The sequence below is a fragment of the Alligator mississippiensis genome, chromosome 13, assembly GCF_030867095.1.
Source record: "Alligator mississippiensis isolate rAllMis1 chromosome 13, rAllMis1, whole genome shotgun sequence".
Taxonomy (NCBI): domain Eukaryota; kingdom Metazoa; phylum Chordata; order Crocodylia; family Alligatoridae; genus Alligator; species Alligator mississippiensis.
This window is the reverse complement of record NC_081836.1, coordinates 13,510,128-13,535,461: the sequence shown is the minus strand read 5'-3', so window position 1 is coordinate 13,535,461 and position 25,334 is coordinate 13,510,128. Positions and strand designations below refer to the sequence as shown.

At 44.5% G+C, this 25,334-nt stretch overlaps 1 protein-coding gene across 3 annotated transcripts in view; it reads right to left on the bottom strand.

The window, feature by feature from the left end:
* Nucleotides 1–25,334, bottom strand: part of PRKCZ (protein kinase C zeta) — a 214,881-nt gene that overhangs the window by 40,948 nt on the left and 148,599 nt on the right. For all 3 annotated transcript variants that reach the window (XM_006265119.4, XM_059716597.1, XM_019493969.2), the window contains 4 exons: nucleotides 15,949–16,080; nucleotides 14,901–14,982; nucleotides 12,556–12,608; nucleotides 7,850–8,038 (listed from right to left, as the gene is read on the bottom strand). In XM_006265119.4, the coding sequence (XP_006265181.1) occupies nucleotides 7,850–8,038; nucleotides 12,556–12,608; nucleotides 14,901–14,982; nucleotides 15,949–16,080 (456 nt within the window). The remainder of the gene's footprint in view (nucleotides 1–7,849; nucleotides 8,039–12,555; nucleotides 12,609–14,900; nucleotides 14,983–15,948; nucleotides 16,081–25,334) is intronic.

Below are 25,334 nucleotides of genomic sequence, written 5' to 3'. Positions count from 1 at the left end.
AGGGACCTGCCATGGGCCAGACAAAGACCCTCCATGGGCCGTATCCAGCCCGCAGGCCATATTTTGCCCACCCCTGGGTTAACTGTACAATTACCTTAAGACCAGCCAGACATGCAAGGTAGCCATTGCACAATAAAAAGCTTTAACCAGCTATTAAGCTAGACTTCAAAATGTGTAGTAACTTTTTAGCTGGTTGGCATCGAGCTTTAATTTGTACACATAAACAGGGTCTTCCCTGAGGCTGTGAGCCCCGTCAGCTGACAAGGCTCCCACCTCAGGGGTGCACTATGCCCAATGTGAAATCCCTGAGTCCTGGGGACTGAAGCTGCCGTAACCATTAAGGACTGGGCGTGTGAAACCCCTGGGCCCCACGGGGGTTCTCAGTCCTGGTCATGCCACACACCCAGCAGGGACCGAGTCACACACCTGATGGGCTCTCAGTCTGGCTGCACCTCACGCCATGACCCATGAGCGTGATATGCACTGTGTCTGGGAGCTCTGAACACTTTGAGGATACCCAGCTGTGAGAGTGCAAGGTGTGCCTTGTGTCTAGAAGCCCTGGCAGTGATTGGAGTTCCCAGGTGCAAGGGTGCAGGGCCTCCCCCCCTGCAGCAGTGCACCATGGGCCCCTGCAGCTGGGAGCTCCAAACACTGCTGAGGTTCCCAAACACAGGACACTTGGTATGCCCTGTGGCTCAAGTAACTGCCAGGGCTCCTATCAGTGTTTGGAGCTCCCAGTGCCATGTACTCTCTCAAGTGGAAGCCCTGACAGTGTTTGGAGCTCCCTGCCATGAGGGCCCATGGCACACCCTGTGGCTGGAAGCCCCATCAGCTGACTGGAGCTCCCAGCCATGGGGGCATACCATGATCCCGTGACTGGGGGCTCTGTCGACTGACAGAACTCCTAGCCACAGGAAAAAAGATTACCAGTGCAGAGGGAGCCCTGGATCATAATCCCAGGCTGCCCTGCACCAGCAATATGGTGTGATGGGATCTTCTGCTCAATCCCACCATCACACCTCCTACCATACACATGTGATATGGCAGAAGGCCCAATTACTGGGATTGTACATCAGATCCCATCACAACTTTGTAACGTCTGTCACTGGCCTAGGTTGAGGCAAAGTAAATTACAAGGCAGGGGGTGCGGGGAGAGTTCTCAAGCAAATGTTCTCAACTTCACAAGCAAGTTATTTGTCTTATTAGAAAAATATTTATCGTACTAGCAAATGGCTCCCCCACCCCCCCACACACCCCGTGCAGCCCCGTGCACCCCCACCCCCTGCTGCTCCATCCTGCACCGGTGGCAGCTCCCAGGAATGGGGGAGGGGGAAGCTTATATGTGGTGGCAGCCACAGCCACCCAGCACCCTGTTGTGCTGCACCCTCCCCCCACCCCACTCAACCCCATCACCACCGCCTCCTGTCTGCAACGCTCTGGGAGCACTCTGATTAGTTGTTTTAGACTACCAATCAGAGTACGAATAAAGCATTACACAGACATACAGAGAGAGGATTTTTTTAATATATAATTTTTAAGGTGTATTTCACATTAGCAAACCAAGATATGTTGGTAAAAATCTCAATTTAAGACTTTTAAAATATACATTATTTTTACTTTGGCAATGTACATTTAACAGGATATCTCCGTTTAGTTCATTTAAATTTAGTTTTAATTAAATAAGATTCAACTAATTCAGGGATTACATTTTCTAGAACAGATGGTGAGATTTCTGATTTGCTTCAGTCTTACCTACATGAAGCAAGTGCTCCTATTAAAGCACTAACAAATGGGGGGGTGGGGGGGGGTGGAATATGGTAGGGTGAAATTTACTAATATTTGAGAAAAGGAAAACATAGTAATTCATTTTCTTTAGCAGTCAAACACTGGATTTTCTCATTTTAGGAGAAAAATGCGAGAAACTGTGGGTTTCCCCTTGCAGGCTGGGTCCCTGGCCCCATAGCTCTGGTGGGGGGCTGTGGGTGGGGGCTGAGGAGCACCAGCAGGACTGGAGGGCTGTGGGTTGGGAGTAAGGGGCAAAGGCATGGGCAGGGTACTGGCATACAGGACTGGTCCACACCACAAAGTGGGGGAAGGGAAGTGGGATGGGACAACTGCCGCTGGATCAATGTCCTGGTGAGCAAAGGGCCAAACTGCTTTAAAATTGTAAATATATCAATAAAATATTGTGTTAAACTGATACCTATATATATAGTGACACTTCATTTTAATTATGGAAAAATGCAGATTTAGAGGTTTTTAATCAGAGAATTATAGATTTTTAAACAGTGAAAACCAGGACCCTGGGTTATAATGCAATGGAAACACAATTGAAAGTAAGAAAAATTCTGAACTACCTCTAATCCTCAAGCACAACTGCAAATTTCACCAAAAAAAATTCTCCAGTTTTTCCAGTTACTGAGAAGAACATTTGAAGAAATAAGAAACAAAATTGAATAAGGATCTTAATTCCTGGTCATGAAAGATTGTAGCATTTAGCTGAGCTAGCATAAATATTAAGAGTCATAGTAGCCTATTCTCCAGAAGAGTCACAGGTATACCAGGTGGTACACAATAGGCCCGTGCGAAGCGGCTAATACTCGCTTCGGATTCTGCCAATTCGGGGGACAGTGATTCAAGTTGGTGATTCGAATTACTGTTCGGCTGAATCAACCAGGTCCATCTCCTGCCTGCTCCCCCAGCCCGGCAATGGCTGCCCCAGCTCCCGGCTCTTTGGAGGGAAAAAAAAAAGTTCCGGATCACCAGGTACAGCTGTGGGGGGCGATCCCTGCTGCCCCTTACTGCCCCACGCTGCATGGGGAGCTCTGCACGAGCCCCCCTCATTCCACCAGCCCCCCCATGGGTGCCCCACCTGGGCCAACTCCAGCCCTTTAAGGAAAAAACACCCAAGAAAAGTCTCACACTCACCGTTCCTGCCGGCGGGGGGAGATCCCTGCTGCCCCACACCACATGGGGGGCTCTGCATGAGCTCCCTGAAGCCCCGAGGCCACTGCAGGAGTGGCGAGTCCCAGGGCTTTTCTGTTTTGCTTTTTTTTCCTTAAAGGGCCAGAGCTGGCCTGGACAGGGCACCCATGGCAAGGCTGAGGGAGTGGGGCAGTGGGCTCGTGCAAAGCCCCCCATGTGGCGTGAGGGCAGAAGGGATTGCCCCCCCCCCCCCAATCGGCAGCACTCAGTGAGCACCGGGGCTTTTTTTAAAGTACCGGGAGCTGAGGCAGGTGGGGCAGCCATGGGGGGGGGGGGGGGGAGGGGGAGCTGGAGGAGCAGGCAGGGGCTGGGGGCGGGCTGGGGGCTGGCAGGGGTCCCCCCATGGTCCCCTACCCTGCCCCTACTTACTAGCTCAGAGTCCGGCTGCAGCTTCCTGCTGCAGCCACCAGGGACTGCCTGAATCAAAGCTCTCCAAATCTTTTCTGAAGATTTGGAGAGCTTTGAATCGATTCGGACCTTTCAATTGGTCCCCAATATGATTCAGAGATTTGGCCACTGAACTGAGCCAAATCTCCTCCGAATCAAATCACCACCCAAAGCGTTGCACAGCCCTAGTACACAGCTGGTTATTGCAACCAACACAATTGGTACTTTTTTCCCTGTGGTACTTTGTCTTATTTCTTTCAAGATACAAAATACAAAACAAAAACACCTTTCTGATATTTACTTTTCAAGTGATGAAGGAAGTAAGTAGGTTGACATTGTAGACTTGGGTAAGATGGCAGCCTTCATGTGGCCTACTCCATTAAGTGAGAAATCATGACTAATGCCATCAACCTGACGACTGATCTCCCGATCTTTCAGCACAGCAATTCAACAGCTCTTTTCAGGGCCAAGTAACATGCTGGAAAGGTCCTGAAACAAGGATCCTCCAACGCAACACTGAGGGACTTCCCTGGATGAAGTGCAAGTATGTTGCAAATATTCTGAAGAAGCATAACATTGATGTCCTTATGCTCCAAGAAACTCATGTCTCCAATGGCCAACAGGCCAGCCGCTATCGTATACATAGATAACAAGAAACCTATGACTAGCCATTACCATCCAAAATATGGCTTAGCTATATATATATATATATATGTGGAAAACACCATCTGAAATATGGCCTAGCTATATAAGTGAAGAACACCATCACAGATTTCAATGTCTTACACCCAACTGAAGAAAAAGCCACTTACACTACTTCCATCAAAATAGGGGAGTTGAACATTACCAACGTATACAAAGCCCCTAATTTGGAATGGCTGAAGCCAGCACTCCCGAGTGCACCAATCCCAGCCCTGTACACTGATGACTTTAGCAGCCACCATGCTATGCAGGGTTATGACGCAAATGAAGCTGACAGCAAAGACCTTATGGACTGGATGTTCACAGATGGTCTACAACTGGCCTTCGATCTCAAACAGTGAGCAGCCTTCCACTCAGCTCACTAGCAATAACCCAGATCTCACCATCATGTTCAATGATCTAAATAGGAGCATACTCCATGTATATACTCCCCGACTTCCCCAACAGCCAACATAGTCCCATCATTACTTATGTCGGCATCAGGATCCCTGCGAGTTTGCTTAAACAGATCCCACGATGGAACGTAGCCAAAGTTGACTTGGTCTGCTACAGGAAAGCTGTTAAAAAAAGCGGTGACCCAAATCCTTGAGACACCAGAATTTTATCACTGGTTCACTAGCCTCCTGATTACTGCCACCAAGCAAAGTATCCCCTGGGGTTTCCAGGGGAATATACTTGCTAGTGGACTAAACAGACCCACAACCAGCTCTGACTGTACAATTGGTCAGGCAACCCACAGGTTGTGAAGGCCCTGCTAGAGTCTCTAGATTTAGCCAGATGCCAAAGGTAAATTGAGTGTGTTGAAGGTCTGAACTTCACATACTCTAGTTGACTTGCCTGGGCCTTATTATGCCTTGGAGCTGCTAATCCAGCTGAATACTGGACCACAAAACACCATCCCAACTCCATAGCTTCTAAATTAGTAGAAAATACAAATGGACCTCTTGACAAAAGACATCAAACAAGAGGTTAATCTTCAAGTATAATATCAATCCCCATACAAGCCCCTACTACTTTTAGCATAGATGACGTGAAGGAGGGGTTAACAGCAATGAAGAAACGGAAGGCAGCCAGTGGAGATAGTATCCTCCCAGAATTTCTCCATCATCTAGGCCCCAAAGGACTCCAATAGCTGGTGAAACTGTACACGAAAACCATGGGATCAAGATGCACACCAAAAGCATGGCAAGAGGTGATGGTCGCTGTAATACTCAAACCGGTAAGCTTTGACATGGGAAACTATAGGACAGTATCACTACTGTGCACAACCAACAAACTCTTGAAACATATCCTCAAGAGAATCAGTCCTTTTATCAAGCCAGTGATCCCTAGGAAACAAGCAGGATTCCAGCCTAAGCAAAGTTGCTGCAACCAAGTTCTGGCCCTTGCAATGCATACTGAAACTAGTTTTCAGAAAAAATCCAAGACTGGTGCAGCCTTTATAGAGCTGTCATCAGCCTACAGCACGGTCTGGGTTAAAGGTCTGATGCTGAAGCTTGCAAAGTATATACCCTACTACCAAACACTGTGCCTGATATGGACAATGCTGAGTAATAGCTACGGGTGACAGAGTCAGTTCACCCTGGTTCCTCAGTAATGGACTGCCAGAAGGCTCAGTTCTCACATCAGTGCTCTTTAATGTATACAGGTTTCCCTCGCCAACCACAGGGGTTAGGTTCTTAAAAGTTCCTGTGGCTGGCAAAACTGTGGTTGGCAAAACTGGCAGGGCTGGGGGAGCAGGGGCTGTGGGTGGGGGGTGAGGAGCACCAGCAAGGCTGTGGGAGGGAGTAAGAGGCATGAGCAGGGTAAGGGAGGTCATGGGGGGGTTCAGACTGTATCCCCCCTTCTCTGAAGTGTGGATATTCAAAACTGTGGTTGGCAAAACTGTGGTTGGTGAGGGAAACCTGTACACAAGCAATATGCCATCAACAAAGTTGCACAAATGTGTATATGCAGATGACCTTGCTTTGGCAACACAAGCAGCCACCTTCAATGACAGAGTCGACTTTGAATAAGGACCTGAAAACCATGGAGGAATATTTTCGGAAATGGAGCCAAATCCCAGCAAAACAACAGTCACTGCTTCCATCTTGATAATAGGAATCTCAAGCATACCCTGAAGGTAACTTTCCGCAGCAACACTGTGCAGCATGACCCCACTCCATCTTATCTTGGAGTGGAGCAGGAACACCCGTTAACCTTCCACAACCACCTGAAGAAGGTAAGAACCTGTCAAGACGAAGATACGGGTCAATCTGGCCCAGATATTGGCAAGCACAAGCTGGGGAGCATCAGCACCAGTATTATGGACATCAGTGCTGGTCCTTGCATACTCTGTAGCTGAGTATTGTGCACCAGTATGGACCAGAAGCAGTCGCACTCGACTTGCTGATAACCACCTGAACTCTCTCATGCTGTGCATCACTGGAAACCTCAAGTTGGCCCCCACACCTTGGCTCCCCATGCTGTTGCACACCACTCCTCTACCCATTTATTGTGAGGCAGCAACTCTATGGGAAGTCCAGCAAATTAAAGAAAACAAACATCTCTCCATCCACCAGATCCCCAACAATAATCCTCACCATTGACCAAAGTCTTGCAAGCCCTTCTCGATCCATGCACTTTACCTTCAACAATGCAACTTCAACCCTGATGAAGCTTGGGAACTTAATGGAGCTCACAGGAAGTTCCAAATAAACACCTTGCAATAGATCCAATGCAGAAGGTTACTGGCTTTGGGCAACTCTAAACTGTATCAACACAAACCATGGGAGATACACAAATGGAAAATTAAAAGCTCTCCAGTGTACGACTGGTCACCCAGAACAGACCATAGAACATATAACGACTTAGTGCCCAATCCACAAATATGAAGGAGATATAAGTAATACACTCCGCTGGTCCTGACGCAATTGTCTGGCTCAATCACCTAATGTAAAATTATAGCTATTCTTCTGTATCTACATCAGCCATACGAAAGAAAAAGACCGTAGACTTGAAAGTTTCGTTACTATCTGAAAAAATGTATATTGATTATAGTTAGAAGCTACATCTAAAAGAATGTCAAGAAAAGATCTATTTTTGCATTCAGGATCATAGTCAAATTCACTGACGCCCCCCAGAAGAGATATTACAGAACTTCTTTTAAAGTGATTCAAAAAAATGATGTCGATGTTGCCTCTTTCAAAAACCTGCAGTGCTTTACTATACAGAAACGTTATTTGTATCTTTTGTTTTGTATTATTTGTGCTTCTTTTCTACACTCATGTATACATGTACACTTGTAGGCTACTTATTTCTTTCAAACTTTAAAAAATATGGTTTCACTCCTGTTATGAAGTGTAGCATCCACAGATCAGTTTTTTTCATGCCTCAAAGCTAACACTGATATGAAGATATTTTATTTTTTCAATAGTAGGTTAATATCCATTGCTCTAATTAGTAACAAAAGAACAGATGTGGTGAATATGTCCAGGTTTAGTAGCAAATGTCATTTGTGATTTTCTAAGATTGTGTTAAGTAATCAGTCTATTTGTTTAGGAGAAAATGGACATTTCTACTGAAAGCAAATCACTGTGCCACACTGCATATAGACAACTGATGCTACCCACAACTTTACAAGTCAGTCAAACTTTCATGACAACACACTAATTGTCCAAAAACATGATCAAATTTTTAAAAGAATTACTTTCTTAGTGAACCAGTTAGAACAAGTAACACTAACAAACAAAATTTTAAAATATGGAATTGAGTCAAGTTTAGCATAAATTTTTACCTCATCGTCATGGACTAATTCTTTTTTCACTACTTTCATGGCATAAATTTGATCGTTCTTTTTTAACCGTACTAGAAGAACTTTGGCATAGCTTCCACGTCCAATAACTCTGATTAAGTCGAAGTCCTGCAGTCCAAGCCCCTGAGAGATCTTAATTCCATCTATTCCATCGATAACTGGCTTGATATCCTGTATAGAGAAAGACAGATATACATTAAAAAAAACCCTGAAGTCTCCCTAACAAAGAACTGCTGCTGTAGAGATGTCTAACCTCTGGACAGAGTCAAGATTTGCTTAGTTTTCATGCCACTGTCAGAGGTACAAGAATGCAAAAGCATACCTTAAGCTTCCTCAGTATCATTTTCCTATTTGTTATTATACCATTAAGAACTGTGTTTGTTTCAAAGCAATAGCTAGCTGAGCCTGTCTTTTTAAGCTACATGCATTTAAGCACAGTAAATTCTAAATGCTCTCACATTCTAGAAGTGAACTACTGAAAAGGTGAGCAACTTATGGTCTGCGGGCTAGATTTGGCCCATGAAGAGATTGGATTCAGCCCACAAAGATCCAGCCCAGCTCTAGGCAGCACAAGTAACGGGGCAGAACACAACTGCTTTGAGCTGCCCATCACCTCCACAGCTTTCCCTGCTGCTCTCTCATGAGGACCCAGGTATTTGCAACAAGGCAAAGCACAGGCAGCTTGGGCACTTGGGGAGGGGGGGGGGGGGGGGGGGGGGTTACAGAGATGTGTGGCCTGCAGCAAGGGGATGGATTGCAAGCTCTGGCCCACAGCAAAAGGTTGCCAATCCCCCATTCTACACAATTTTCCTCAGAAGCTGACTTACACCATGTAAAAGATTATTAAACTGAAATACTCTATTTGGTGATGCTTGCCAATTTTCCATTACCTGATGAGCTGAGCATTGAAAATAACCAGCCAGGAAGTCTTGTGTGGGACAAGACCAACAAATCCATAGCAGGCCTATTATCTATGAACTAAGGGCATGGACAGAAAGGCAATTATATTATTTTATGTGGGAGGAATTTACCACAGTCGCTGTACCTGCTTCATCTGTTTTCTCCCATTCTAGAGTAAATGGAAGTTAAACTAAATCAGCTTTCACTTGAATGGAACACAGTTAAATCGCCAGGGTTTAGCTCAATTTACTAAGAGAAAGGAAAAGACAAAAGTAATAGTTACAATGGATCAACTGCCACGCACTTAAGAGCAAGAAGTCCCTCCCTTAAAAGTTGAGGCAGCTGAGGGAAGCACCTGATCGGAAGGGGGCACGGCCAGGGAGAACCTGAGTCAGGAGGCTCAGTTTGACCCTGGAGGTTGCTGAGGCAAGAGCTCTAAAGCAAGGGGAATACAGGAGCTCTCCTAGCTGGCACCTGGGCTATCCTGAGGAAGGCGAACAGAGTGCCGATGCCCTACAGGGGAATATTACCTGGAGTAACAGGAGGCCGGCCTTGTTATCCAGGCAGGTAGCCACTGTTTATGTTTGGAGCCAGGGAGGGTTTAGTTTGTGTTTGCCAGAAGGCTTACTCCTTCGCTACAGTTTCAACCAGTGGTTTGGGAGTGGAGGCCATGGTGGGGCACCTGAGAGGTGCATGGTGGCTTAGCCCACAGTGAGGCACCAGGGGCATGCTAGAGGCCTTGATTCAGGGCATGCCATACGCTTAAGCAGAAGGGAGAGTTTAAAGTCGAGAAAGAAGAAGAGAGAAAGACTGACGCCTAGCTTGGGCAAGAGATGGGCAAGGGCCAGAGGGCCCTGTGCCCAGGAAGGGCGGAGCCAGGGCCAGGGGGTCCTCTGCATGAAAAGGGGCTAGAAGAAGGCCAGGGAGGCCCAAGAGTCTAAGCAAGCTCAATAAGTGTATTGCCCAAGACAGGGCAGAAACAAAGCCAGATTAGGCAGTCAAGGGCTGGAACCCAGAAGCCAAGTCAGGCACAGTGGGTCTAGGCTAAGGGAACCAGCAAGAGAAAAGGGGCTGAGCCAGGAAGGCTGAGGCTCTGACAAATGTATAGATGCCTGAGGTGGCCTTGTATCAGGTTGGGGTTAACTGCCCACCAAAGTCATTAACTGGTAACACCTGCAAAGCACAGGCACAACTGTAGGGGTGGTCAGAAGCTGTGATTAACCCTTAAGACTAAGGGGCACCATGGATGAGGGCAGTGACAGGTCATCAGGGCCCACCTACTGAGAGCAGGGCAGAGCTAGCTGGCATCTGGAAGAACTGGGGCTCACGCTAGGACCCATTAGGCAGCTTCCTTTCCAATCAAACAATTACAGCAAGACATGGCAGGTGAGTAAGAGGGGGAGGGCACTATCTAGCTGGAGTAGGGTAAGGGTTGCATGGCCACCAGGGGGCGTCACAGACACCCCTGGAGCCCGAACATGGTCACAGTGATATATTTTATTGAAACAACTGCATAAAGAAGAATGCCTTACATTTGAAAGCTTGTCTAACACTATCGCAACTATGCAGTTGCTCCAATAAAAGATATCACTCTAAGAAACCCTTGTCTCTGTGATTACCAGCCCAAAAGTCCAACTAAGCCCCTCACACGGAATCAGACTTGACTAGGAAAAGTGGTCAAATTCAAGTCAAGGCTGGCTAGCTAAAACTAGCCAGCTAAGTTAAATGTATCCACTTTTCCTAGCCAAGATAAATTCTAAGATGTAAATCCCAAGATGATAAAATTAGACTTATTAAAAAGAAATCTTCACGGGAGGTTATTTTTCTGATGATAAATCAGAACAATGCCAATTGTATGCAACCCCATTTTTCACCTGGTGAGATATGTCTGACTCACTGAATCCTTAAACATTATGTATTTCAAACTTCAGATTTTCTGCCCAGCTGTTGGGGATGGAAGCACCAAGTCATCTATGAAAATGGATTCTTTTCAACACCTAAAGAGAGGGTTTTAGTTACCATAACATAACGTTGTATAAGCATCATATGAACCCTTCTATGCCTAGTCTGGAAAAGTCTATATTCTAAGAATACTATGTATTTTATATAGTATAATATATTCTAAGAATACAAATTAATAAAGATGTTCTAAGACAATTTAAGTTGAAAGAAAGGAACTGAAACAATGCTCTGATGACAAGGATGTCTACCATGGCATGAATTTACGCAGCTCTTGTGTGTCACAAATTCTTAAATTTCACTAAAGCTTTAAAGTAGTGACGGAAATATAAAAGAATTGTCAGAGACTGAAGGGAAGAGAAGAAAAGAAACAAGACTGTTGTAGACACTGATTTTGGTAATGGTAGCACTTGTTGAATAAATATAAATATGTGTCTTTATGTACATTTTAGGGTAGTGGGTATATCTTTAAATGTTAAATCTGTTATTGATGAATTGGACTCATTAATAGATAAAGCTCAAGGGGGAAAAAAGTATTCTGCCCAAGACAATGAAGAGGAAAATGTAGATTTCCCAAGTGGGACTTTGTGGAAGATTTTTCATAATGTAGATTGTGTTCTTTCAACTGCAGCTTTATTTAATGAGACAAAAATAACTATTTTATCTCACAGGGAGATTTACTGGTTTTAAATATAAAACCACACAATTTTACAGACAGGGTAGGGCAGATTTAGAAAGCAAAGTCAAGTATGTGCCGCAGCAATACCTCTTTTTACCAATATGTATAATGCTTTGACACCTTTTTATGTTTTCTGTTTTGATGTCACCTACACTGCTGTACTTGTAGCCAGATCAAGGTTCTGCTGAACTATGGAAAGGTTTATATAAGGAGTATTTAGCTAGGATTGACTGCTATTAGAAGAGATTGCATCAAGCTTCTAGTCAATCCAGCTTCCAGCATGACGCACTTTCTTTGCAGGATATATTAAATACATTTAGTAGTGTGCAACAGCAATGCAGGAAAAACAGGAACAACCTACTTGGGGACAGTTGATCAGAGTAGTGGCCCAGATGCATTCTTATAAATTTGTGCAACACCATGCAATAAAACTTCAGTGCTGACCAGGGCAGGGCCTCTGACTATACAATTCTTAGTGTTTATGTTAGGACAGTTCTCAAACAGATTTGACCAGAGGCAGGACAATCTATCTAACAACAGGAGTCACTCATGTGTGAATTAATGACAGTGACAGGGATTGTAATGGAGGAAGTGGAGAACGCAAGATCGTTTTGCTGAAACTGGGAAACCAAGCTAGTAATGCTTGCTAAAATGCTTCCTATGTACATTAAATATGCCAGAAGCATTTTAAAAGCAATTGTTTTGAAGCCCCTTGAGTTATTTAAAGTGTACTGGGATTTGTCAAAGTGCTTCCAGGGAATAACTAGTATGCAGAGATGCTGCAAGATCTCCTACAAAAGAGCTAAAAATACAAACAGTATTCTACTTTTATTTCCACAAGGACTCTCTATAATTGAGTGCATATTATTTATCTGCAAAATTCCAGAGGAAGCTGGATAGTTAATGACTTATACTGTTAAACTGGACCAAGTGTTATGAAACTTGAAGGGGTGGCCTGGGGGTGATAAGAAGTGTACATGCATTAGAAAGGAAGAACAGAAAATAACTGAAATAATGTTAAACAACTGTTTGTTTCAGAAGCAAGGACCAAAAAACTGCAACCTTCATATATATCATTTTTCCAATATGAAAAGAAAATCTTTCACATTTTGACTGAGACAGTATAATTTAACAATCTTCTGAAACGTACCTCAGAGTCATCTTTAATGTTGTCATGTTTCCGGGTTGAAGGAATGTAAGGTACTGTAGGGAAAAGAAGAGGATAAACAGAGCTAGTAGATTATCATGGCTACTGCAAAAATGTTAGAACAATCAAAAAAAAGAAAGAATAGTGTTGTGGTTTTCGGTAGCAGCTTGCCTTGCCCCATGTGACACTTAGGTGCAACTCCACTTGTTTTCCATAATCTAGGTAGCAGACGCCTAAGAGCACAATAAAGGAAACCAACCCTAGGATAAGGAAACCATTTTTGGCATTTTACCCTCATATGAGAAGCCCAGAAATATCATCCTCTCCAGCCCTCTTTCACAGGAAAGATTGTGGATAGAAGACAAGTAGGAGGTAAGAGTGGTTAAAATGGAGAGAGAACTTGATGTAGAGTACAGTCTCTTAAAAAATCCAGTGGGAAAGCTACAAGATGACAAATACCAGGCTACAAAAGTATTTTTGCAGCCTAGTTTGGTACTAGTAATTTCATGCACAAATGGAAGGTAATGAGCAGGGATTTGGGTTTTCTGTTTGCTACAGAAGACCACAGGTTTTCTTTAAAAGAGAAAAACTCAGGAACCAGCCTACGGGAGGCTGGTGACAGTGGGACACAGGGGGTGCCTGCCACATGCATGGGCACATGCACATGTGCATGTGGCAGCCAGGCAATGTGGTAGAAAGCAGCTTCTGCAGCTCCCTCCAGGTAAGTTTGGGGGGGCGGGGGGGAAGGAGGGGTGGATGGCATAACCCTCCCAGCCCTGCTGGAGCCCCTCACTCTTGACCCGCTGGCCCCTGCCCCCAGCCCACCTGTATGTGAGGAAGGGGGTGGGTGTGTGGGAAATGACGTGGGTGTGGGCACAGGTGACAAATGGGGGGGGAGGCAGGGAAGCAAGTGTCTCCCAGATTTCTGTGCCCACAATGGAACACAGGCCTGTAGCCTGGCTGGAGCACAGTGCCATGCTGCACCGCCATGGCTGCCAAGGTGAGGTTTCCCTTGCCCACCTAGCAGCAGCAGGGGGCATAACTCTACACCGCTGCACCTCACCTTGGCAGCCATGGTGGCATGGCACTCCCTCCTGTGCCGGGTCCCACCCACTGGACCCAGTGGCAGCTCCTGACCAGCACTTGTCTGGCCAGGCTCCAGCCCTATGCCCCACTATGGGTGCAGAAATCTTGGGGGGCTCGTGCCCCTCCCACTCTCCCCCACGTCACCTGTGCCCACACCCACCCTGTTCCCCCACACCCACCTCTCTCCTCACACACTGAGGGGCTGGGGCCTGGAGGAGAGGGAAGGGGCAGTGGGTTGGGAGTGAGGGGCACCAGCAGGTGTGGTGGAGGGGCAGGGGGATATGGGTTGGGAGTGAGGGGCACCAGTGGAGGGGATGACTGAGTTCGGAGTGAGGGGCCCCAGCAAGGCCCCCCAGCCTTACTGGTGCCCCTCAATTCCGACTCACAGTCATCTACCCCGCAGGTGGGGGCTGGGGGTTGGGAGTAAGGGGCAATGGCATGGGCAGGGCACTGGCATATCAGGGCTGCTCATCGCCACAAAGTGGGGGGGAGGGGGGCAGGGGGGGGACATGGACAGCCGCAGCTGGGCCTGCATTCTGGTGAGTGAGAACGGGGGAGGCAGGTCCTATTTTCCATGATAAAAAAATCCAAGATCAAACGCCAAAATATATAGGTATTTAGAATTTACTTTATTATAATGATTGAGGCACTGGTAGGCTTCCAAACTGTTTTAAAATCATATATCAATAAAACATTGTGTTCAACTGATACCTATATATACAGTGCCATTTCATTTTATTTGCAGAAAAGAGACAGATTTTGGATTTTTTATCATAGAATTTTGTATTTTTAAACAGAGAAAACTAGGCTCTGTGTTAATGAGACACCTTAATTAGGAGGCTACAGACATGATGCTTAATGTTTCATTTATGGATAGCTTACATTTGCTCGTAATGCATATTTTAATGTTACAAATTTACAAATTATGGGTTCTAAAACCCATTAGATGTGTTATCCATTTTAAAAAAATTCTTACATCTCGTTCATTCTGCTATCTTAAAATAGTTGACAAACACTAACTGACAACCCGTTTTACATACATGGAAATTAAGACAGCAGTGGACATGCATGATAAGATTTTAAGATCTTCTGGACAAGGACTGCCTTTTATCATGTGCAGATAGTGCCCAATGCAGTGAATTCCCTGATCCCTGAAGGAAGTTTCTAGACACTACTGTAATACCAATAATAAGTAACAGTGAATGTAGTTACATTTAAATAAGCAGTATTATATACTGTATGCCAATGGGAAAAATACTTACTTCCATCAGTTTCTTCTGAGGGCACGTCAACTTCTTCATTTTTATCATCTAATTGAGGTTCCTGGGAAGGCATGACCGAATCCTAGCAAAAAACTTAAGTTACTGAAAAATATCCATCAATTATTGCTTTCTGTTTTATGGTACCTAGTTAGAGCCTCCTAAAGATTTTAGATAAGTATGTCTTTTTACATTAATAAGTTATGGTTAGGAATTTATATCTGAAATTTCCAGGAAAGGAACTGAGAACTGCAGGTACCATATTAGAACACAGACGGTTTGTACTACCTTATAAAGAGACTCTACAAAAAGTTCATCTGCTGTCTGAAATGTGCAGTGTAAACACATTTCATGTTTATTAATTCTCTTTTAAAACTAAATACAGCATATTTTACAGGAATGTGCAAACTCAAACAGAATTAAAGATCTAAGACTGCCTTATGTGAAACTGTGGCCATGTCTTATAAAGTGTACATGCTTTCGTGTGAATTTATCTTTGCAATCAAAAGCATTTAAATATGCTTTGCCCCATCTAAAATATGAAATATTTTCATTTGTTCCAAAAGGTCTTCTTGTCATTAAAAAGGATATTTTTTTTTAATTTTGATAACAAATTCTGCTGTTGGTCTCAACCACGAATATATGAAAAGCCATACAGAATTATTAGAGCACGTAAATCAGCAAGCGGTTTTCTCTCAAATACAAGCTCCATATAAGTAAGACAAAAGAATCAGGCCATCAAGGCAAGGTGCATATAAGCATTTCAGCAGTGGGAATGATAAGGAAGGAATGGATCTGATTGATGAAGAAGCCAGAGAAACTAACAAGAGAGTGGAGATGGGATGCAATATGTTTGGAGAAGGCCATGGATTAGGAGGACAGACAGCCATATAATTTTGATCCTAGAACAGGAAGGACATTGGAATTAAACCCGCAATATCACCAAGTGTTATATACCAGAATTTTTTAAAAAGAGCATTTGTCAGTTTCAAATACTCTTCCAAAATTGTGAACCATCTTAAGCTTTTTTTTTTTTGCAGTGCAAACTTACCATATGCCTTTTGCAGGTCAGTGGAACAAGTATGTGACAACGTTTATGGACCAGTAATTTGCAGTTGATACACTTGTAGCCTTGCCTTCCGAGACCCCATATCCTTTCACTGCACTGGCCACAGTATGCTCTCTAAAAATCAAGTTAACATTTATCAAGTTCTATCCAATCACCAGCTCTTCTCTAGAGGAAGTTAAATACCAGACAAAAGAAACAATTTCATAATCTTAATAGAATAATTTAGATTTGTCAGGAATATGCCTTTAATTGACATTGCTCACCTGAAGGTTTGGTAATTTGCACCTTTAGGAATTCAGTTATTCAAATGCTGCCTCTGATTTTAAGTACCCAATACTTCACACAAAATTGGCTATACCAGTGAAAGCAGGTGCATACTTATTCAGCATGGTTCAACCAGTGATTTGCATTGAAAAATGGGGCTGTTAGTACTACTCATCTATCACCATTAACATTAATGACATTTTACAGGCATACATAAGGACAAATTATTTGGGAAGAATAGCTAAAAACCTAAAAAATTAAAAATGTATTTTCTTTGTCAACGGCACAGTGAAATAATGTTATGTGGGCTAAATGAAATAATTATAAAGAGAGACATGACAACAAAGGTCTTTGGTGGAAGATGCTGACAAAAGTAACATTCTACAAGGGTTCCAAGTTGGGAGAACAAGATTGCTAGTCACACTGGAACAGGGAAGCTGTTGTAGCAATATACAGCAACAATAGAAACCATAAAATACCTTGGCGTGTTTCAGTTTTAGGAGGAAGAATTTTGAGGTCAGTGAAATGAGTGACTGCTATCTGACTGAATGTATAAAGCCTACTGGGTGTGGACTGCTTCCTAACCTCTCCATGGACTGCCACCTTGACAGGGTAGAGAGGCCTGCATGTACTGATGACCCTTAGAGCAACACCATTGGGAGTCTTGTACTCCTGGTCAGGTCAGCTATGATGGTAAGGTCAAAGGTGAGGTATCAGATGAAGAGCAGTCCAAAATAACATTAAAGACCACAACGGTGAAGCAGGCAGATGAAGGTATACTTCTCAATGGCTGTGAAGCCAGATGAAGGTTGCAATGGAAGAGTAACCCCAGTCCTCTTGGATCTCCTTGCCACTGGACGCAGGTTTCTTCTTCACTAAGATCAGTGTGGTTGCTGATGTGCAACACCCTCCTCATGTAAAACAAGTCATGCACAGGCTTCTGCTGCTGGATCCAACATTTACTCATCTACAACCCTTTACCTGACCTGTGGGAGTGATCATCCTCAACCATGAGGGATCGCTGACAACAACGATGTTTCCTAATACTCCATAAAATACTATGCTTACCTGGGGCCCGGTGTGAATAATAATGCATATGCATAGCAGATTTGCAAAGTTGAAATATCATTACCACTTTTTTTTAACAGCCAAACTGATTTCCCCCCCCCCTCACAAATGGTTAAAAAATCATTCCTTTGCTGATGTTGTTTAATGAATATCTAATTTTTTTTTTTTTACTTCAGCCAAATGCTGGAGTTATAACTGTTCAACAGCAAGCCCTGCAACTCAACAAATTGGCAACAGAATTTTGATCCTTACAAGACTTCAAATACTTCAGAAGAAATCCCAAAGCTACTTCATCAAGAAATCAAAGGGAGTTTCTAGACATCATCTTGTTAGGCAAGAGTCTGCAAAGTATTTTTCTAGTTTGACAGCAGGACAAAATAGCTTTTTGCACTGGTGAGCCAGGAGAGTCATGGGGGACATATGCCCCCTGGATTTGTGCATGGGGTGAGGGAGGGCTGCTTGCTGCGGGCTTGGGGCCAGGGGCTATGGCGGCCTCTTCCCAGTGAGAGAGTGGGGGGCGCTTGGCCAGGGCTGGGTAGGGGCAGTGTGGGCTCAATTGCGCAGGGCAGGCAGCAGCGGTGCTGGGAGGGGTGGCTATGGGGGAGCTATGGGCAATTTTGGGGTAGCTATAGTTATAGCAGCCGCCCCCCCCATCCCACCCCTCCAGCATCCTCTCCCCACATCCTGAATCCCAGATGAGCCACCCACAGCTCCATCCTGCTCCTAGCCCCAGGGTCACATTCACTGCCCTGGCTGCACAGAGCCTGCCTCTGTCCCTACCCTACTCCCTCCCTCACCATGGAAGTCTCACACAGCATTTAATCGGTGAAATTATTGGCTACACTGGCCAAAAAATGCTGATACCTGATAACGTTAATCTTCCTTTCATCGGTGCCAATCTGATATCCCTCTGATACATCGGAGCACCTTTAATAAACATAATTCTCACTGGAGTACTTCAAGGTAACTTTTCTCCTTGAAAATTGAGTATAATTTTCCTTTCCAATAAAGCCAGATTAGCAGCTTTCCAGTATTTTTCTACTGCCCATACAAGAACATAATTGTTTAATTGAAGCTAAATGTTGCAGTCTTACCAGTAGAAATTTAGAAAGGCATTTTTTGAATCAGTATATTTACTCTAAAGAGCATTCAAAATATTTGATATAACATTTACTTTGTTTTCTAGGATTTTTGATGGGACTGACCAGCTCTGATTTACACATTTATTTCCAAGGAGCAGAATACCTAATAGTGGAGGCCTTCAAAAGTAAAGGAGCAATGGAATTAACATTGTTCAGACCCAGAGAAACCAGCTCATTAAAATGCTTCCAACACAACAATGGTAAAGGAATATGGGCTATGGTGACATGCACAGCCTGGGAGTTAGGACTCCTGGTTTCCAGACAAGTGCCCTAGCCACTCAGTTATTTGGTCTAAAACATGGAAAGGCCCGCTGGAGTTGAACACCCTCTAGGTGTAGGTTTTGCACCAACTAAGTTCTCTCTCTCGAACCACTCTAATTAAACACCCCTTCACCCCTGAGTATGTGTAGAAATGCCCCAAGGGGCCCTCTACACATGCAGGTAAAGGTGCTATGGGATCTAATGTATGATCCACACATTTGTGCCTCCTGCCATGCCACACATGCATGGCAGGAGGTGCAACTGTCGGGTCATACATTAGATCCCATTATGCTTTATTGCCAGTGAAGGGGGAGCTGAATCCCAGGTTCCCCCTGCACCAGCAAGAAGCAAGCTCCTGCAGTTGGAAGCATAGGTGGCGGAAGGGGGGAGGAGGGAGCAAGGGCTAACAGGGCTCAGCCCCCCCAAACACAGGGCAGTAGCAGGCATGGCTTTAGGGCAGCCCAGCCGCAAGGTCCTGCAGCAGGCGGGGAGGGACAGGCATGCTGAGCTACCCTTTGCACCTGCAGCCAGGATTGCAACTGGCCCAGCTGCAGGCAGGGAAGTTTCTTTTAATGTTTTTTTTTTTTAATTTCGATAGGCTTGGGGGGAGGGCAGATTGATACCGCACAGTACAGGAGAGAGTGGGGTAGGGGAAGAGCTAATCATTCACCCCTGCCCATGGCCCGCTCCCTCCTGCAATGTGGAGATTGTCGCACGACCCGGCCTGGCTGAAGCCCCATTGCTCAGCCCGCCCAGTAAGTGGGCACATGGCAGAGCCTGCTGCTTTTGAAGCGGCGGTGGTGAGGCACACAGGCATGGAGCAGAGGCTGAGCCCAGCTCGCAGCTGCAGCCTGCCCTTGCCTGTGTGAAGATTGGGGGACCACATGCCCTCCCTCCCACCTTGGCTGCCCGGTACTGCACCTCTGAAGAAGCTGCCAGGCTTTTCATGGGGACCACATGGGGTGGGGTAGGGCAGGCATGGGGGTTCATAGATTCATAGATGTTAGGGTCGGAAGGGACCTCAATAGATCATCAAGTCCGACCCCCTGCATAAGCAGGAAAGAGTGCTGGGTCTAGATGACCCCAGCTAGATACTCGTCTAACCTCCTCTTGAAGACCCCCAGGGTAGGGGAGAGCACCACCTCCCTTGGGAGCCCATTCCAGACCTTGGCCACTCGAACTGTGAAGAAGTTCTTCCTAATGTCCAGTCTAAATCTGCTCTCTGCTAGCTTGTGGCCATTGTTTCTTGTAACCCCCGGGGGCGCCTTGGTGAATAAATCCTCACCAATTCCCTTCTGTGCCCCCGTGATGAACTTATAGGCAGCCACAAGGTCGCCTCTCAACCTTCTCTTGCGGAGGCTGAAAAGGTCCAGTTTCTCTAGTCTCTCCTCGTAGGGATTGGTCTGCAGGCCCTTGACCATATGAGTTGCCCTTCGCTGTACCCTCTCCAGGTTATCCGCATCCTTCTTGAAGTGTGGCACCCAGAATTGCACGCAGTACTCCAACTGCGTTCTGACCAACGCCCTATAGAGGGGAAGTATCACCTCCTTGGATCTATTCGTCATGCATCTGCTGATGCACGATAAAGTGCCATTGGCTTTTCTGATGGCTTCGTCACACTGCCGGCTCATGTTCAACTTGGAGTCCACTAGGACTCCAAGATCCCTTTCCACCTCTGTGCCACCCAGCAGGTCATTCCCTAGGCTGTAGGTGTGCTGGACATTTTTCCTCCCTAGGTGCAGCACTTTGCATTTCTCCTTGTTGAACTGCATCCTGTTGTTTTCTGCCCACTTGTCCAGCCTATCCAGGTCTGCCTGCAGCTGTTCCCTGCCCTCCGGCGTGTCCACTTCTCCCCATAGCTTTGTGTCATCTGCAAACTTGGACAGAGTACATTTCACTCCCACGTCCAAGTCGCTGATGAAGACATTAAAGAGTATCGGTCCAAGGACCGAACCCTGCGGGACCCCACTGCCCACACCCTTCCAGGTCGAGACCGACCCATCTACCACGACTCTTTGGGTGCGACCCTCTAGCCAATTCGCCACCCACCGGACTGTGCAGTCATCCACATCACAGCCTCTTAATTTGTTCACCAGTATGGGGTGGGATACCGTATCGAAGGCCTTCCTGAAGTCCAGGTATACGACATCCACCCCTCCTCCTGTGTCCAGGCGTTTCGTAACCTGGTCATAGAAAGAGACTAGGTTGGTCAGGCACGATCTGCCCGCCACAAACCCATGCTGGTTTCCCCTCAGCATAATTTGTCCTGCTGGGCTCTCACAAATGATAGAGGCTCCATCCCCTCTATCCCAGTAGTGCAGCCAAGGCTGGCCCTGCTCTGGCCGCCCCTGGCTGGTGCACAGCCAGGGCCAGTATGGCTGGGAGACAGCTGCGGCAGGTGCAGAGGCTGGGAGGCAGCAGAGGCTGGTGTGGCCAGCGCCAGTGCAGCTGGGAGGGAGCCCCCTCAATTGAGCCCCCTCCCAGCTGCAGAAGTGCCCCATATACTCCAGAGGCTGGGAGATGCAGCTGCTGTGATCTATGGTTGGGAAATAGCAGCAGTCTCAATCTCTCAGTCTCGGGTGTACCTGAAACCCCCAGGGCTGGGAGATCATGGCAGCTATTGTCTCCTGGCCTCAGGCATGTGCAAAACCCCCAGGGCTGGGGATCACTGCAGCCATGATTTCCTGGCCTCAGGGGTTTCATATACCCCTGAGGCTGGAAGACCACAGCTGCTGCAATCTCCCAGTCCTAGGGAATCTAGGCATCTTCAAGGGCTGGAAGACTGCAGCTATGCCCCACTACTATTGGGAGAGTGCTGCTGGAACCCAATGTCCGCAGCTGCTGGGGCTGAGAGTACCCTTAATTGCAGAAATAGCGACCTCAGTTGGGCATGGTGTATCCCTGTGGCTGGGAACCCCATCAGCTGACAGGGCTGCCAGCTACAGGGGAGACCCTGCTATAAGTGGAAATTAAAGCTTGATAGCAACCAGCTAAAAAGTTAGTATATGTTTTTGAGGTCTAACTTAATAGCTGGTTGGATATTTTTATTGCGTGATAGGTACTTTGCATGTGTAGCTCATCTCAAGGCCTGAATCCTATTCTGTTCAACTGGTATGACAAGTATATCAATGGAACACAATTTGGAAACCATTTTTCACTTATATTGCCTTTTTCTCAGTAATTCAGTCAGCCATACATGTTGATTTTACTCTTTAAAAGCATTTTTAATAAGGTAAAATGCATCTTAGAAAACATTGCTTTTGTTCTAAAGAAAAGATAGCTGTCTAAAAATCTTATTCTGCCTTAAACCAGCTCCTAGAAAAGAACAGAAAAGTTTTTCCAAATTTGACAAACAGTTTGTTTCATCTGAATCTGTTTTTGGGAGCTGGAATTATTTCAAGAATTTCAGTGAATGCCTATATGGTTTTTTTTTTTCTTTCAGGCAATTAGGAAAAAGTAGTTAGTTCTACCATAGCCAAAGCGAAATAATTCATTAAAAGTATGATGGTTTAATTCAAAACGTCTCTTAACTGAGACTGAAATCTATAGAATTAATTGCACAAGCACCAGCAAGTAGCAAGCCTGCCACCCAGTGCTCCCAGAGCTTGAAGCACTAGTCAGCTGATCAGCACTCCCAGCCATGGGTGCGCATCGAAGCGAAGGGTTCCAACGCACTTTCGCGGCTGGGAGTGCTGATGAGCTTACCAGCACTCTCGCTGCGAGAGCACAACAGAGCCCTTGAAGGCTCAGGGGCACTCCTAAGGTTGGGAACACCAATCAGTTGACTGTCACTCCCAGCCTCAGGAGTGCACCAAAACCTTGAAGGGCTCTGACGTGCTCCTGAGGTTGACAGCAACCACATGTTCAATTTAAGGCGTGATGAGAACCAGCCACAAAGTTATTACATATATTTTGTGTATAATAACTTTGCGGCTTATTCCCTGTTTTATCGCACCATTGATTGCCTATACATATCGTTAATCATGTCTTAAGTATAACGTCTGCCAGGGGCCTAACAGACGGTTCAAAATTCACATCTGTTTTCCTCCAATCATTGCAATTCCTATCAGTAAGGGATACTCTAAACACACCACTCTTTATTCACAGAGCAAAGTGCAAATAAGAAGGTTTCACCTTTCTTTCTGTGCTGTTGCCTCCTATTTTACTGTTTGGCCTAATACCTGCTACCATTTGTTTCTGTCAATTTTTAATAAAACCCACTATACTCCGCCACACAGCTTGACATACATGTCACATCAGGTTATCTTATATCAACATTGTGTCATTATTTAAATGACACACCAATGTGATACCTGTAATCCACGCAGAGAGAAATTTAAGAAGATCTCTTGCTCCCAAGATACTTTAAAAAAAAAGACTGCAAATCTGCATATTATTTGCAGATATAGTGGTGTATATGTTAATGTTATGATTACACTTAAATCTCAGTAACAAACTAACTCAAGCAAAATCATACTTCAAGTATGGATTTGCCACTAGCTTTTAATTTCCCTCTTTTTCTTTTTTAATTAAAAGTTCCTATTGGGAGATTTTACACACACGCACAATAAATGTTTTCGTTTTGCAGGCAGAGGAAGTTGAATGAGCTGAAAAAGGGAATGTTCACATCTGAAAATACCTACTCAGATCATAACTCAAAAACGTGCTCACAGCCAAAATAAATGTATGGTTGACTGAAATAACTGTTCCATACTAAACCTGTTTTCACAATCATGAGTTTCACACATTTCTTTGTCCTAAAAATTCTTATTAGTTTCAGCCCAAAGGATTTAGAATAAAATCATTAAAATGATCTCTACTATACAAGCATGAAAAAACAGCGTGCACTATTTTGCACTATTCAAGACTTATTTTATTTACCGAGAGGACTTGAAAAGTTTTTTGCTTTTTTTTGCCTTTAAAATGGCAAGGAATTTCAAGTGAGTATAGGTATCTTTAAGAAATGGAAGATATCTGATTAACACAGAAGTTGTAACTGAACACAGATAGTGCTTCACTTTTCTCATTTTTAATAATTATCATTTTAATTGTGAACCAAGTGATGTTATGTACTTGATAAAGTAAACTGTTAAAAACTAGAGGCATACAGTTAATCTGTAGAGACATTAGGAAGATTTTGCCAACATTCTCTATTATTACCCTCAATTTGCTCAATCTGTGGTAGCAACTATAGCAAGGGCGGGCAATTATTTTGGGCAGAGGGCAGCTTACTGAGTTTTGGCAAGTCATTGAGGGCCGCATGACAGGCAGCCCAGGACAGATTAATATTAATTTTCTAAATTTTTTAGGGGCCCCGTGGGCCAGATAGAATGGCCTGGCAGGCTGCATCCGGCCCCCGGGCCACATTTTGCCCACCCCTGAACTATAGCAACACTCAAGGCCCAAGATTTCCACTGGTATTTTAAGTACCATGTCATACAAGGCCGACACCCAGAAACACTTATACACATGCTTGTTTTTTATACATATAATTATTCCCATCAACTGCAACTGTGCTACACTTGTGAATTTCACCATATATCTAAATGTTTAGAGTGGCTTGGTCGATCTCAGGCCAGAGCATGCCCATATTGGAAAGTTCTTGAAAAGTCAGGCAAAACTGGCATTGCAAGTATAGTTGTAGCAATTATAAGAATTTTTGAGAAAATAAAGGACTTTCTTAATGGAAACACAGATTTGTTTTATTTAAGGCAATGCCTTCTATGGTTATATTTCTACCGTATGTTTTCATTGTATTAGTTTCCTCACCAGTTTTGGTAATTAAATACATTTGTGTTTAAACAAATGTTTTCACAGTTCATTCTCTATTAATAGTCTTCAAATAATAATACCCAATTTGTGACAACTATATTATTCCTCTTGCAATAAATGATGCAATGTGTCACTTATGTTATCATAGCAGCTAAAAGCCCCGTTCACAGAGCAAAAGTCCTCTATGCTAGCCAATGCGATAATGACAGAACATAAGGATGATGCCCTAAAGAAATGCAATTGAAGGAATATGCAATCCAACAAAATAGTGATGGTCATTATAACAGGCAACAGAACTGGCACATCAGCAACTAACCACTGTGAAAAGTTTCAAGACGACACTGAAAGTACAGCAGATTGGCTAAAAAGCACAGGACTGTGACACCCTTCATAATCAAGCAGGAGGAGGATCTCATTTCTGAAAGGACAAACTTTTGTTCAAGTAATACAATATATCCAATAATGGCATGTTCACAGGATATTTATTTTTGTACAGCCTATTTTCTCATGTTTGCCTGTTAAAAATCTTGCTTAAAATCTGCATAGGAAAGTGGACACTCCATATTAACCCAGTGTTTTGAAAGAAAATATATTGGCATATGCCAGCAGGAATCCTTGAGCAATACCATAATAAAATAGCTCACATTTAAAATTTTACCAATAACGATTCTTGAAATGCAGGTATATGCTGCATTAAATTGTGTTATAAATGTAAGATGCCATTTAGCACATGCATCAACAAAAGGTGGAATAACATTTACTACCAGTATTTCAGTTGGGTTTCTTATATCCAAAAGATACAGCTGAATCATGAAGCCGAATAAGTCACAGATGTAATTAACAGTAGACTTCAAATAAGAG